This window comes from Lethenteron reissneri, chromosome 40 (assembly GCF_015708825.2).
Source record: "Lethenteron reissneri isolate LAM-NWPU_2019-01 chromosome 40, ASM1570882v1, whole genome shotgun sequence".
Lineage (NCBI taxonomy): Eukaryota > Metazoa > Chordata > Hyperoartia > Petromyzontiformes > Petromyzontidae > Lethenteron > Lethenteron reissneri.
Window position 1 is genome coordinate 3,688,487 of NC_083818.1, and position 15,994 is coordinate 3,704,480.

At 57.5% G+C, this 15,994-nt stretch overlaps 1 protein-coding gene across 2 annotated transcripts; it reads right to left on the minus strand.

Annotated features, from left to right (window-relative positions):
• Window positions 1–1,158: 1,158 nt before the first annotated feature.
• Window positions 1,159–12,685, minus strand: LOC133352452 (AP-2 complex subunit mu-like). 2 transcript variants are annotated; one of them, XM_061568108.1, is made up of 3 exons: window positions 12,554–12,685; window positions 7,861–7,984; window positions 1,159–1,465 (listed from the first exon to the last, which is right to left on the minus strand). In XM_061568108.1, the coding sequence occupies exons 2-3, from the start codon at window positions 7,932–7,934 to the stop codon at window positions 1,174–1,176; spliced, it is 366 nt and encodes a 121-aa protein (XP_061424092.1). In that variant the 5' UTR covers window positions 7,935–7,984; window positions 12,554–12,685; the 3' UTR covers window positions 1,159–1,173. The 2 variants fall into 2 exon arrangements, with proteins under 2 accessions (XP_061424092.1, XP_061424093.1); XM_061568109.1 differs by having other exon boundaries at window positions 12,538–12,673.
• Between the last annotated feature and the right edge of the window lie 3,309 nt (window positions 12,686–15,994).

The following is a 15,994-nucleotide window of genomic DNA, read 5'->3' on the forward strand; positions in this document are numbered from 1 at the left end:
TGTCTGTGCGTGTGTCTGTGCGTGTGTCTGTGCGTGTGTCTGTGCGTGTGTCTGTGCGTGTGTCTGTGCGTGTGTCTGTGCGTGTGTCTGTGCGTGTGTCTGTGCGTGTGTCTGTGCGTGTGTCTGTGCGTGTGTGGTGTGTGAGGAGCGGTGGGTGTAGTGCTTAACGCTACGCTGCGCTACCAACCCGGCGAACCCAGTTCGATTCCCGCTCACGGCCACCACCGGTGACGATTATTTGAACCTCCCCTAGGTCGACTCTGCCTCAAACGAGTAACTGCTGTGGCGTATTAACATCGCCACTGGGGAGACAAAGGCGGCCGGCCGTGGTGGATACAAGTCCCGGGCGAAGCCGGGTAGTACAGCTAGTTAAATATAATATTTTTGTCCTAAAAAGTGTAAAATTTTGGAACAAAAAATTTCACGAACATTAATTGTCTCGCACAACGAGTCTGTGTGGAAAATGTCAGCTCGATTGGATCACGGGAAGTAGGTTAAAAAACGACCGAAAGATTTGCACGGTCGTAAGCAAGCAAGTGTAGAGGTGTTAAAGAGAGGGCCCGTTATGCATGGCAGCCTATGGAAAACAAACACAGTGGGCGGGGCTACGTAAGTGCACGAGGAGGTGCCCTCTACGACGTCCGAGCCAGACACCCTGGGGGGGGCTGGTTCGGACGTTATGATCCCCCGGGGCCCCACCCCTCAGGGAGGGGTTGGGTATAAAAGGGGATGTTTCAAAGGGCTCGGGAGTTATGTTTTAAGCTAAAGGAAAGAGACTGAAGACGTCTTAGATAGAGCCCTGGACTCCCCTGGTTCGATGTCCTTTTCAGGGCCGGACAGGACTGAGCCAGCGGCGTGGTCCCGAAAGCCAGAGCCGGTGCTCTTGTAAGAGCTGGTCTGGAACTCCGGGTACCGGGCCCGACTTACCAGTGTCGGGCCAGATAGCCTCCCCTAGCCCATTAGGGGTGTATCCCGAGTTATACGGGTGAGGGGGCCGATACCCCCTCGAGTGTTATATGCCCACTGTCGTATTGTGAAATAAATATACGTGTGCCTCAACCTCGGTGTCAAGCGTCCTCACCGGTACTTCACAAGCGAACTTAATATAAAGAATTTTAAAACCCTGCGGCTGAAACGCGGATAAAATCGCGGCCACTCTTCACGCCGTTTAAATCAACCGCGCACGATCCGGGTCTCACCGTCCAGCAGCTCGTAGATGAGCACGAAGTTGTTCTTGATGTTTTCCTCGGAGATCTTCCCGAAGTAGGAGGCCATGACCTCGCACAGCTTGAGCAGGAACTCGAACACCATGGCGGCGTTGACATTCTGGCGCGTGACGGCCGCCAGCCACACGTTGGAGCGCTTCACGTGGAAGAAACTCGTGCGGGCGATGTTGGTGACGGGCGAGCGAACCTGCTGCCTCGCGTGGATGACGTTCACGCGGAACGCGTCCACCGCGTTGCGCCTTGCGGGGGGACGGGGGTGGGAGCGGAGGGGGGGGGGGCGGTAACGCGTACTCGCACGCGCGCTCGCCAACTCTGATGCCCCCATGGCAAAAAGATCGCCCCCCCCCCCTCCCATAGAGCGTTTAATAAACTGTTGGGGCGGGTGCTGTTAGCGAGCAGCACCTGTGAAGGCCGGCACGGCACGGCACACGAAGGGAGGTGGGTGGCCAGCAGCTACCCAGCGGTGATGTTTTTACACACCGCGCCAACTACTCATTTGAGGCTGAGTCGACCTTCGGGGTGGCCTAGGACCAGTTCAGAAAATCGTCACTGGTGTTGGCTGCAAGTGGGAATCGAACTCGGGTCGCCGGGTTCGTAGCGCAGCGCGCTAACTGCTACACTACCGCTACCCCCACACACAGATGCACAACACACACTCACTTTCTAGCTCATACACTCACTCCTGCACTCAACTCTTCCCCTAACACTCTCAGCTCACTCTAAATAAAAAATTAAATATTTAGCGGGCAAAACCCACTGAGCTATGGAGTTCTTTTTCAGAAGCGACCTGGCCACAAATGATAGCACAACGAAGTGGCTGATCACGTGCACATTTATAGCAGACAAATACTCCAACCGTGTATTGATTCTAAATGTGGAGGGGAAAGCCGGAGAACCCCGGAGAAATATCCACACGATCACGGGGAGAACATCCAAACTCCAAATATACAGCAGGCGTCAGGGTCAGGCTCGAACATGACCCAGAGCCGCGCTAATCAAAAAATTAACCCGTAAAAACAAAGTTTTTCACTATAAATCCTTTATATGCGTGGCAGCTAGAATCTTCTCGTCCTCTGGCTTGAGATGGCTGCCACCTATGGGTCAGATGATTGTCTGCCAGTATTAAGCAATTGGTAATTAAATATTTAATTTGTTTTCCCTAAACAGTGTAAAATTTTGGAAAAAAATTTCACGAACATTAATTGTCTCGCACAACGAGTCTGTGTGCAAAATGTCAGCTCGATTGGATCATGGGAAGTGGGTTAAAAAACGACCGAAAGATTTGCACGGTCGTAAGCAAGCAAGCAAGCACGCAAGCAAGCAAGCGAACTTAATATAAAGGATTTAAAAATCAAACTCCGCCCACTGTTGTAAAAATATGCAACTACTGTACTGTAGAGGCGATCGCGTAGATTTCGGATTAACCAGATGCAACATATTTGTTCGGTTTAAGCACATAACTTGTAATAAACATTTCCAAGAATAACAACTTATCACTGTTTTTAGATTACTAATTTGGGATTAAGGTAAAATGCACGAGTAATAAATTAATGTCAAAATCTCACGCGGATGATGGAGAGTCTACTGTACTTTTTTAACGTTATTTCCGCAATAATAGTGGTGGCAGTGCCGGATTATCCTCGTAGCAAAAGCAGCTACACATGCTATGGGCCCCACACTTTCGAAGGACCCCGCACTAAATGCTTTGAAGCTATCAATTCCGGTTCAGTGACTCTGCACTTGCGCTATTACTATAGTACTATACCGCCTTCAACTTCTATGAATGACTGGTTAGCGATTTGTCGTATTATATGGCTGTCTAGCAAATGAAAAGATACAATTACTTCACAACGCAAGTAAAAAAATTGTGTTTTAATATTTACGTTTTTTTCAATTTAGGGCACCTTTACAAACATATGCTACAGGCCCCGCACTAGTTTAATCCGGCACTGAGTGGCAGAGGTCGCAACCGGGTACCCGATACCCGTACCCTACACGATACCCGGCTACCCGTACCCGGCCAGGTACGGGTAGCCGTTTGCGACCCTGGTGCGGCCGGGTACGGGTAGGCCGTGAGTCACTGGTGAGTAACCGTCCTGTCACTCATTTCGGGTAGGATAGGGTACGGATAGGGAACGCGTACCCGTACCCGGCCGGGTACGGGTACCCATTTGCGACCCTGGTGCGGCCGGGTACGGGTAAGGAATCAAAACCCGTTTGCGACCTCTGCTGAATGGTGGCTCGGGACACTCTCACAAATGAGAAGCCCCTTGGGGTCTGGCTCTCGCGTTCTCGCCCTGGCGAAACAAAGTCCACTTCACGAGGCACATTCCTCTCCGAGGCTCCTTCGGCCAGCGGAGGCTCCTGGGGTTTGCAAGGGTGACGCCAAAAACTCAAACCGCGTGCAACGTCTTTCGGCACACGGCAGCGCAAACGTCAAAATGAATTTGCACGCGGGGGGGGGGGGGGGGGGGGGGATGCTACAGAGACAGGAATGCATCTGGAGAGCGGGCGGGAGAGGAGGACGATACGGCGAGCAAGAAGCATGGCGAGAGACACATACCTGTGAACTCCTTATCAGCGCCCTAACTTATTACAGACCAATTCAGACCTTAATGGTCACCCCGTGCCCTTATAAAGCTCAACGTTCATCCTACAAAGTCCCGTCACAAAGAAGAACCACAAACAAATAGACAAAAACAAGTTCTGCCCGTATTGAAATGGCTGTACGCCGTATGGTCCTAAAAACTAAATGTCTCTGTACGAGAATACGGGTAAACCGTGTGGGTTGACAGGTATGGAGGCAGAGAGAGAGAGGGGAATTGGGAGGAGATGGAGGAGAGTTGAGAGGGCAGAGATGCGACAGGAGAGGGAATGTGAGGAGAGGCAGGAGAAGGGTTGGGAGAAGCAGAGAGTTCGGAGAGAAATGGGGAGATTCAATAGAGGGAAGAGTGAAGTGAGTGTGGAGAGAGTGTAACTGGGAGGAAAGTCAAGAGAGATGAGGGAGGGGGGGAAGAAGGGGAGAGTAGGAGAAGGGAGTACTGCCAGACGCTGCCCACACGACTGGACTCCCGCAGTGCCAATGCAGGAAACAGGAGGCGTGCTGCCATGACAACGGACCATTCCAACACAAACGCAGGAAAAGGGGGGCGGAGAGCCAGGGGGGGGGGGGGGGTTAGGCGAGGAGGAGGAGGGGGGAGACGCCATCTCCGTCAGCTGCGGTGCTGCTGACTCTGCTCAGCTGCGACAGCCCAGCAGACTCTGGGAATTGTTTGTGTGGAAATGACGGGAAGCCAGCAAAAAACCCCGCCGCAACCATCAGCTGTTTCTCCACCAACGAGCACTTGGCGACTCAAGTTTCATGAATTCCGGTCGCGGCTAACATCATCGGTGAGCAATTTCTGAATGGATCCAGCGCCGTGCCCTTCAACAACAAGAGGCACCGAGCAGCGTGGCGAAGAATGGTCAAACACTTGATGCAGCGAGCGTGCTGTGATGGTTCCGCCTGAAGACGGAAGCTTGTGTTACCTCCGAAACGTCGTGATTTATTTTTTATTTTTATTAATTTAAATTTTTTATCTACGTGACTTTACCGAAAAAACCTCTGTATCGCGTTAATTCTAGAATTTATCTTACTTGATACAGCTATCGTGCTGTGACGGTTCCACCTGAAGACGGAAGCTTGTGTTGCCTCCGAAACGTCGTGATTTTTTATTTTATTTTTATTAATTTTATTTTTTTACCTACGTGACTTCACCGGAAAAAACCTAAGAATATAATGGTCAAACAACCCGGTGGGTCCAGGAGACGTCAACCACCTCGCCCCAGTATACAGGAGGTCATGGGTTCGATCTCGACGTTTAGATTTCCACTTCACTTCGCTAAATTCAAGCAATGGCACGAAACGTTTTAAAAATCCAGTCAAACCCTCGCTCTGCGCGGGGTTCTGGATTTGCGAGTTCCGCATACTCGCGAGTCATTCAATGCCTGCCAATTCCCCATTCGTGACTCGCAGCAGAGGTCGCAAACGGGTTTTGATTCCTTACCCGTACCCGGCCACACCAGGGTCGCAAATGGGTACCCGTACCCGGCCAGGTACGGGTACCCATTCCCTACCCGTACCCTATCCGAAATGAGTGACAAACGGTTACTCACCAGTGACTCACGGCCTACCCGTACCCGTACCCGGCCGCACCAGGGTCACAAACGGTTACCCGTACCCGGCCGTACCCGTACCATACCCATACCCGGCCGGGTAGGGTACGGGTATCGGGTACCCGATTGCGACCTCTGGGATGAAGCCATGTTGCAGGCGCGGATGGGTTGATTCTAGGAACTTGAATTGTGAGAAGAGACAAGACGTTGGGAAATGAGTGACAAACAGTAACTCACCAGTGACTCACGGTCTACCCGTACCCGTACCCGGCCGCACCAGGTGGGACCGTCAGCCAGATTTGCTGCATCAAGTGAGGCAAGGATTCAAGATGTAAGCCCTTAAATGCAAGTTGAGGGGGGGGGGCTTATCAGAATGTGGTAGCCAATGAATGGAACATATCGGGAGGGGGGGGGGGGGGCTAAAAGAAGGCACTACTTACAGTAGACTCGGTTACAGGATTTGGTATTAAACGAGTTGGCTGCGTCCGTTAAAGAAAGAACGCGAATGCAATCGGGGAAAGTGTTGATGGCTAGCGGCTCCCCAGAGTGCTGAAATGATAACAGCTGTGCGGGCGTTGTTAGCAAACATCCCTGCGCATCACGAGGAGTCATCCTCCAGAATTCCTCACCATCACCACCACCCTCCATCGTCATCAATAAAAAGTATAACCAGTAAAAACAAAGTTTTTCACTCTAAATCCTTTATATGCGTGGCGGCTAGAGTCCTCTCGTCCTCTGGCTTGAGATGGCTGCCACCTATGGGTCAGATGATTGTCTGCAGTATTAAACAATTGGTAATTAAATATTTAATTTGTTTTCCCTAAACAGTGTAAAATTTTGGAAATTATTTTTCACGAACATTAATTGTCTCGCACAACGAGTCTGTGTGCAAAATGTCAGCTCGATTGGATCACGGGAAGTGGGTTAAAAAACGACCGAAAGGTTTGCACGTCGTAAGCAAGCAAGCAAGCGAACTTAATATAAAGGATTTAAAAAATACACATCGTTATTTACGTATCGCAGCCATTGCTATTAAACATTTACCATTTCACTACCTCCGTTCACTCGTACCGGAAACGTAACCCCATCCCTTCCCATCGGAACAAGCTTTTCCACGCTCGCAAACTCCGCATTCGCGAGTGCTTTCAAGAACGTGACCATCTCCCACACCCACCGCGGATCGAGAGAGGGTCTTACTGAAACAGCTTCTACCACCACGTCAGCATCTACAGCAGGGTACACGTGGGAAACTGCAGCACCTCGAAGGGACCTCTCTAGGGCAGGGGTGATGCACCGCTTACGGGCAACAATTACAATCAAGACGCTCTGCCCAGTCACGTACCACGGAGGGCGCGGCTCGAATAAGAATTGGGAACAACACGACAACAGCAAACACATTCCTCCTGCGGAGGGAGCTGGTAGGAACGTTGGGTTGCTCGGTCAATGGCTTGCAGGGTCAACGGCGGCGTGGTGTATTCCGCAATTATGCCCGACTGTGAGAGCGGGCACAAGCCGGCGTGAGTAGGTTAAACGTTGAGTTTTATAAGGGCACCACGGGGTGACCAGCCCTCTCCCCACCAAGCCCCACCTCTCCTACCCCCCACCCAGCCCCACCCTCCACACCCAGTCCCTCCCCACCCACCCTCCCCACACAGCCCCTCCACACCCAGCCCCTCCACACCCAGCCCCACCCTCCCCACCCAGCCCCACCCTCCCCCCCAGAGGTCGCAATCGGGTACCCGATACCCGGCTACCCGTACCCGGCCGGGTATCGGGTACCCGTTTGCGACCCTAGTGCGGCCGGGTACGGGTACGGGTAAGGAATCAAAACCCGTTTGCGACCTCTGCTCCCCACCCAGCCCCTCCCTCCACGACGGACGGACACAATAATCCCCTGTGGGCTGGTGTAACCAGGAGGTTCCTACCAATACCAGGAGGTTCCTACCAGCAAAAGGTGTCACTGTTGCTGTGTCACAGCTGTCTCGTGTGCGTGAGGGGAGGCAGGGAGTGTGAGATGGAGGATCGGGGGGTGAAGAGATACAGAGATAGAGTGATGGATGTGAAGTGAAATCATCGTGAACTCCTGGCCACAACCCAAGCCCTAGGAGGGAGGGTGAGGCAGGGAGGGAGGGATACGGAGGGAGGGGATGGATGTGAAGTGAAATCATCGTGAACTCTAACCCTGGCCACAACCCAAGCCCTAGGAGGGAGGGTCAGGCAGGGAGGGAGGGAGGGATACAGAGGGAGGGGATGGATGTGAAGTGAAATCATCGTGAACTCCTGGCCACAACCCAAGCCCTAGGAGGGAGGGTGAGGCAGGGAGGGAGGGATACGGAGGGAGGGGATGGATGTGAAGTGAAATCATCGTGAACTCTAACCCTGGCCACAACCCAAGCCCTAGGAGGGAGGGTCAGGCAGGGAGGGAGGGAGGGATACAGAGGGAGGGGATGGATGTGAAGTGAAATCATCGCCAACTCACCCGATGTCATCTCGGTAGACGCGAGAGATGAGCACCTCGCCCTTGTGGTTGTAGATGAAGAGGCCCCCGATCATCTTGGCGGATTACAGGGGGCTCCTCCTCATCCACGCGAAGCAAACACTTCCTGCACACGCGGTGTGTGTGTGGGGGGGGTGTAATGGTTGTGGTTGGTTGTGAATGAGTGGTTCGTGAATCGTGGTGATGGCGACCAGGAAATGTGGTTGTATAGGGGTCAGGATTGCTACCAGGCGGACATGATTTCTCCATCAACGTGGGTCTATCGACACCGTCTTAGGCGCGGTACACAGGACTGCACTAGCGTTCAACGCGATGCCACAAACACACAAATAAAACATTCCTTCCAACCGAACACCCGATGCCATTTCGCCGACAGAATGGGAGGAACGCAATCCCACAGTGTGGGTGCCTCGCTAGCCGAGGGGGACCCTGGTGAGTAGAGGGGGGGGGGGCCCGGTCAGTAGAGGGGGGGGGGGTCCGGTCAGTAGAGGGGGGGGGGAACCCTGGTGAGTAGAGGGGGGGGCCCGGTCAGTAGAGGGGGGGGGGTCCGGTCAGTAGAGGGGGGGGGGAACCCTGGTGAGTAGAGGGGGGGGGTCCGGTCAGTAGAGGGGGGGGGACCCTGGTGAGTAGAGGGGGGGGGGCCCGGTCAGTAGAGGGGGGGGGGGTCCGGTCAGTAGAGGGGGGGGGACCCTGGTGAGTAGAGGGGGGGGGTCGGTCAGTAGAGGGGGGGGGACCCTGGTGAGTAGAGGGGGGGGGTCCGGTCAGTAGAGGGGGGGGGGACCCTGGTGAGTAGAGGGGGGGGGTCCGGTCAGTAGAGGGGGGGTGACCCTGGTGAGTAGAGGGGGGGGGGGTCCGGTCAGTAGAGGGGGGGGGACCCTGGTGAGTAGAGGGGGGGGGTCCGGTCAGTAGAGGGGGGGGGACCCTGGTGAGTAGAGGGGGGGGGTTCCGGTCAGTAGAGGGGGGGGGACCCTGGTGAGTAGAGGGGGGGGTCCGGTCAGTAGAGGGGGGGGGGACCCTGGTGAGTAGAGGGGGGGGTCCGGTCAGTAGAGGGGGGGGGGACCTGGTGAGTAGAGGGGGGGGGAGCCCGGGTGAGTAGAGGGGGGGGGGGACATGGTCAGTAGAGGGGGGGGGACCCTGGTGCAGTAGAGGGGGGGGGTCCGGTCAGTAGAGGGGGGGGGACCCTGGTGAGTAGAGGGGGGGGGTCCGGTCAGTAGAGGGGGGGGGGACCCTGGTGAGTAGAGGGGGGGGGGTCCGGTCAGTAGAGGGGGGGGGGACCTGGTCAGTAGAGGGGGGGGGACCCTGGTGAGTAGAGGGGGGGGGTCCGGTCAGTAGAGGGGGGGGGACCCTGGTGAGTAGAGGGGGGGGGGTCCGGTCAGTAGAGGGGGGGGGACCCTGGTGAGTAGAGGGGGGGGGTCCGGTCAGTAGAGGGGGGGACCTGGTCAGTAGAGGGGGGGGGGACCCTGGTGAGTAGAGGGGGGGGGGTCCGGTCAGTAGAGGGGGGGGGGACCTGGTCAGTAGAGGGGGGGGGGACCCTGGTGAGTAGAGGGGGGGGTCCGGTCAGTAGAGGGGGGGGGGGACCTGGTCAGTAGAGGGGGGGGGGGCCCGGTCAGTAGAGGGGGGGGCCCGGTCAGTAGAGGGGGGGGGGGACCCTGGTGAGTAGAGGGAGGGGGTCCGGTCAGTAGAGGGGGGGGGGGGGACCTGGTCAGTAGAGGGGGGGGGGACCCGGTTAGTAGAGGGGGGGGGGCCCGGTCAGTAGAGGGGGGGGCCCGGTCAGTAGAGGGGGGGGGGGCCCGGTCAGTAGAGGGGGGGGCCGGTCAGTAGAGGGGGGGGGGGCCCGGTCAGTAGAGGGGGGGGGCCGGTCAGTAGAGGGGGGGGGGGCGGTCAGTAGAGGGGGGGGGGGATCCGGTCAGTAGAGGGGGGGGGATCCGGTCAATTAGAGGGGGGGGGGGTCAGTAGAGGGGGGGGGTCAGTAGAGGGGGGGGGGCCCGGTCAGTAGAGGGGGGGGGGGGGGGTCAGTAGAGGGGGGGGGGGTCCGGTCAGTAGAGGGGGGGGGTCTGGTCAGTAGAGGGGGGGGGGGTCAGTAGAGGGGGGGGGTCCGGTCAGTAGAGGGGGGGGGGTCAGTAGAGGGGGGGGGGGGTCCGGTCAGTAGAGGGGGGGGGGGGTCAGTAGAGGGGGGGGGGGTCAGTAGAGGGGGGGGGTCCGGTCAGTAGAGGGGGGTGGGGTCTGGTCAGTAGAGGGGGGGGGGTCAGTAGAGGGGGGGGGGTCCGGTCAGTAGAGGGGGGGGGGGTCCGGTCAGTAGAGGGGGGGGGGTCAGTAGAGGGGGGGGGGTCCGGTCAGTAGAGGGGGGGGGTCAGTAGAGGGGGGGGTCCGGTCAGTAGAGGGGGGGGGGTCAGTAGAGGGGGGGGGTCCGGTCAGTAGAGGGGGGGGGGGTCAGTAGAGGGGGGGGTCCGGTCAATAGAGGGGGGGGGGGTCAGTAGAGAGGGGGGGATCCGGTCAGTAGAGGGGGGGGGGTCAGTAGAGGGGGGGGTCCGGTCAGTAGAGGGGGGGGGGGGTCAGTAGAGGGGGGGGGGTCCGGTCAGGAGAGGGGGGGGGGGGTCAGTAGAGGGGGGGGGGTCCGGTCAGTAGAGGGGGGGTCAGTAGAGGGGGGGGGTCCGGTCAGTAGAGGGGGGGGGGGACCCGGTCAGTAGAGGGGGGGTCAGTAGAGAGGTCAGATGCGAGAGGGGGGACGGGGGTCAGTAGAGGGGGGGGGGGGGTCCGGTCAGTAGAGGGGGGGTCAGTAGAGAGGTGAGATGCGAGAGGGGGGACGGGGGTCAGTAGAGGGGGGGGGGGTCCGGTCAGTAGAGGGGGGGGGTCAGTAGAGGGGGGGGGTCCGGTCAGTAGAGGGGGGGGGGTCAGTAGAGGGGGGGGGGATCCGGTCAGTAGAGGGGGGGGGGGGTCAGTAGAGGGGGGGGTCCGGTCAGTAGAGGGGGGGGGGTCAGTAGAGGGGGGGGGTCCGGTCAGGAGAGGGGGGGGGTCAGTAGAGGGGGGGGGGTCGGTCAGTAGAGGGGGGGTCAGTAGAGAGGTCAGATGCGAGAGGGGGGACGGGGGTCAGTAGAGGGGGGGGGGGTCGGTCAGTAGAGGGGGGGTCAGTAGAAAGGTGAGATGCGAGAGGGGGGACGGGGGTCAGTAGAGGGGGGGGGGGGGTCCGGTCAGTAGAGGGGGGGGGTCAGTAGAGGGGGGGGGTCAGTAGAGGGGGGGGTCGGTCAGTAGAGGGGGGGGTCCGGTCAGTAGAGGGGGGGTCGGTCAGCAGGGGGGGGGGTCAGTAGAGGGGGGGGGGTCAGTAGAGGGGGGGGGTCCGGTCAGTAGAGGGGGGGGGGTCAGTAGAGGGGGGGGGGTCCGGTCAGTAGAGGGGGGGGGGGGTCAGTAGAGGGGGGGGGGGTCCGGTCAGTAGAGGGGGGGGGGTCAGTAGAGGGGGGGGGTCCGGTCAGTAGAGGGGGGGGTCAGTAGAGGGGGGGGGTCCGGTCAGTAGAGGGGGGGGGGACCCGGTCAGTAGAGGGGGGGTCAGTAGAGAGGTCAGATGCGAGAGGGGGACGGGGGTCAGTAGAGGGGGGGGGGGTCCGGTCAGTAGAGGGGGGGTCAGTAGAGAGGTGAGATGCGAGAGGGGGGACGGGGGTCAGTAGAGGGGGGGGGGACCCGGTCAGTAGAGGGGGGGTCAGTAGAGAGGTGAGATGCGAGAGGGGGGACGGGGGTCAGTAGAGGGGGGGGGGGGTCCGGTCAGTAGAGGGGGGGTCAGTAGAGAGGTGAGATGCGAGAGGGGGGACGGGGGTCAGTAGAGGGGGGGGGGGTCCGGTCAGTAGAGGGGGGGTCAGTAGAGAGGTGAGATGCGAGAGGGGGGACGGGGGTCAGTAGAGGGGGGGGGGGTCCGGTCAGTAGAGGGGGGGTCAGTAGAGAGGTGAGATGCGAGAGGGGGGACGGGGGTCAGTAGAGGGGGGGGGGGGTCCGGTCAGTAGAGGGGGGGTCAGTAGAGAGGTGAGATGCGAGAGGGGGGACGGGGGTCAGTAGAGGGGGGGGGGGGTCCGGTCAGTAGAGGGGGGGTCAGTAGAGAGGTGAGATGCGAGAGGGGGGACGGGGGTCAGTAGAGGGGGGGGGGGGTCCGGTCAGTAGAGGGGGGGTCAGTAGAGAGGTGAGATGCGAGAGGGGGGACGGGGGTCAGTAGAGGGGGGGGGGGGGTCCGGTCAGTAGAGGGGGGGTCAGTAGAGAGGTGAGATGCGAGAGGGGGGACGGGGGTCAGTAGAGGGGGGGGGGTCGGTCAGTAGAGGGGGGGTCAGTAGAGAGGTGAGATGCGAGAGGGGGGACGGGGGTTAGTAGAGGTGGGGGGGGGTCCGGTCAGTAGAGGGGGGGTCAGTAGAGAGGTGAGATGCGAGAGGGGGGACGGGGGTCAGTAGAGGGGGGGGGGGGTCCGGTCAGTAGAGGGGGGGTCAGTAGAGAGGTGAGATGCGAGAGGGGGGACGGGGGTCAGTAGAGGGGGGGGGACCCTGTCAGGAGCGAGCGGGGAGAGGCCCTCGGATCCTCCCGCGGCCGCCGCCATTCTGGGCCCCGCCCGTCGCTCCCCGCGAGCGGCACCAGAAGGCGAGAGGAGAGAGAGACAACAACAACAACCTCGCGGCAACCTCCACGAACCTCGGGCGCACCACACCTGAGGCTCGGCAGCGAGTAAGAGGAGTCGAGCGAGGCGGCAGGCGGCAGGAGGAGGGAGGAGGAGGAGGAGGAGGGAGGAGGAGGAGGAGGGCGCCTCTCTCGCCGCTTCCCTCAACGGCGCCGCGGCAGCAGCAGCACGGGGGGGGGGGGACGTGGGCCCCGGATCTTCGCGATTGGTCCAGCCCGCGTCACGTGCCCCCCTTTTCCGCAGTCACGTGACAAATGCCGCACTTCCGGCAGCGCGCGCGCACTTGGGCGTGAGGGGCGGGGCCTTATGAGGGGCGGGGTCGTGTGAGGGGCGGGGCCACGTGAGGGGCGGGGTCGTGTGAGGGGCGGGGCTCTACGGGGGGCGGGGCCACGTGAGGGGCGGGGCCACGTGAGGGGCGGGGTCGTGTGAGGGGCGGGGCTCTACGGGGGGCGGGGCCACGTGAGGGGCGGGGCCACGTGAGGGGCGGGGTCGTGTGAGGGGCGGGGCTCTACGGGGGGCGGGGCCACGTGAGGGGCGGGGTCGTGTAAGGGGCGGGGTCGTGTGAGGGGCGGGGCTCTACGGGGGGCGGGGCCACGTGAGGGGCGGGGGCGTGTGAGGGGCGGGGCGTGTGAGGGGCGGGGCTCTGAAAGGGCGGGTCTTGTTTGAGGGGCGGGGCCATAGAGGGCAGGCCCTTGCAAGCCACTCACTGGTAAGACCACCTCTTCTGTACTTAGCTCACCTGGTATCGTCAATTAAGAACAACTCACTGTCCGCAGGTGATTTGCTCGTTAGTTTAGGGGGCACATCTTCCAGGGGGTCTGGGGGGAAAAAGAATTTCCTGCCTAAAATATTAAAGAATTCACTAACACATAGGATGGATTTTTATTTATTTTTAACAATAATGTCTAATAGTGTATTGCTGTTTTTTTCTTTTTTTTTACCTTTCATTGTTTCATTGTATGTAATGGCAAAGATGAGGGATTTATAAAGTACAACCATAACCACAATCATATAAACATAAATCTTTTTTATGTCCCCCCCCCCCCAATATATAATTACGACCTTGCCAGGTATGCACGATAGCCAAATAATTATTTCATCATTAGTTTTAATACATAGGCTTTCGCGACTAACATCCATAATATAGGTTTATTTACGTTATCTTACCCAAAAAACTATATTATGTTTCGATAAAAAGCTTTCGTGACTGCAGGGATTCATCTTCTTGGTTCTTTCAGTAAAGTCACGTAAGTAATAAAATAAAATAAACATAATTTTATTATGTTTTATCATTTTATTACTTCCCTTCTACGTGACTTTACCGAAAGAACCAAAAAGAACAATATTATGTATTCATCGTAACTGCTTTTGCTTCACGAATATAATCTTCCAGAATGAACACCGAGTTCGAGACCCCAAACATTGGACACCTCCTCCTCGCTTTGACGTTCCTCCAAGGCACTGGTGGTGTGACCACGACCCGCATCGGAACATCCACAGAACCACGTGCGCGTCGCCCTTCAAAAGCGGGAACAATTAAAGACACGAGCCACACGTGAGGTCATAGAGCCCAACCTGGACCCACAGAGTAAACCGCTGTGTAGTCTGCGCTCCTTCCAATGCAACAGGAACAGCAAAACGACGCGAACTCTCACCTGAAGCCCTCCCATCGCAGAGGTGGCAACCGGGTACCCGATACCCGTACCCTACCCGGCTACCCGTACCCTACCCGGCTACCCGTACCCGGCCGGGTACGGGTAGCCGTTTGCGACCCTGGTGCGGCCGGGTACGGGTAGGCCGTGAGTCACTGGTGAGTCACCGTCTGTTACTCATTTCCCAAAGTCTTGTCTCTTCTCACAATTCAAGTTCCTAGAATCAACCCACCCGCGCCTGCAACATGGCTTCATCCCAGAGGTCGCAATCAGGTACCCGATACCCGTACCCTACCCGTACCCGCCCGGCCGGGTAGGGTATGGGTACGGCCGGGTACGGGCACCCATTTGCGACCCTGGTGCGGCCGGGTACGGGTAAGGAATCAAAACCCGTTTGCGACCTCTGTCCCATCGTGGCCAGCGACAGCAGCAACAGGCATCCGAGACATTGGTTGGCATTTAGCTCTTGAACCCCATTTGCCCCCTGCCATCGTGCGCAAGAATAGAATTGTAATTTATCCTGGATAGCCTCACCGCGTCCCATTAACTCCCTTCGGAGGGTTGTCCTGCATTTGGATGTTCAGTCAATTGTCGTCAAATGATTATAATAATGCTCTGATAATATATTACAGTATATATGGAGTGTGTTTCACGGAGACACACACTTGAACTAGGAGGAAACACGTGTATTCTACAACCCCAACAGGGCAACTACATAACCGAGGCAGGTCAGTAATGTACTGCCTGACCCACGATGCCGAACATAATGACCGAAGACCGAGGAGACGCAGCACGGCGGGTTGATTCCAGAAGGCAGACAGCCGCGATTGCTCTCGGTACTCTCCTTTTATGCTCCCGAGTGTTGCCACGCCCCCTTCTGGATCTTACCAGAAGGTTCTCGACAGAGCATCACGTGTCCCTCAAGCCTCCCTTTGGGCCCCTTCGCTACCCTGTACCGGTCACGTGCCCTCTCGGGTTCACCAAGACTGTCATGTCGTCGCATACCTTTTCTCTGACCGTCATCAGAACCATGCCCTCTGGGGCCCGCTTCCATGCCATACCCACTCTGGCACCAGAGAGAGGCTCAAGACGCACCGTTACCCTCGTGACAGTAGCTGGCGCTAATAGCCAGTGACGCCTTTAACGTCACTACACATATTATCAAAGCATGTCTTAAATTTCGATTTAAAGCTTTCGTGACTGCAGGGATTCATCTTCTTGGTTCTTTCGGTAAAGTCACGTAGAATGGAAATAATAGACCTGTTATTTTTATTATTTTATTATTTCCATTCTACGTGACTTTACCGAAAGAACCAAGAAAAAGCATGTCTCGTTTGCATGTTCACAAGTACGTGTGGTTAATACAGACTTGATTCCTTGCAAAAGGTATTTATTTGGTGTTTGTGATGGGGCTCTCGAATCGTAGCAGATCAACAGACCGACGCCGACGATCGCCAGACTGATGCAACCTTCAGACCGCTCCGGCGAACACCGAATTACACAAGGCACTTTGTCGGTTCGCACCGCGTGAATCTTCCGTTTTTATTCGTTTTTCGTCATGAACAATGTATGTAGGTTCAGTATTTTCATCGTTCAAGTTGTTGTATGCAGTGTATAATGTACCGTATATTTTATTGGACACTGAAATCAAGGACAGCTACTTTTTTCGTCACGGACATGGGGCCGATCGCCGGACTAGTGGCAGTCTTGTGAACATTTTTTTCCAGTTTTGCCAGATCGACCCGGGACCGCCGGATAATGTTAGGGGCCGGACAATTATGCGCCTCGGCAAGGTAAGGTAAAAACGAGCCTACCTTTA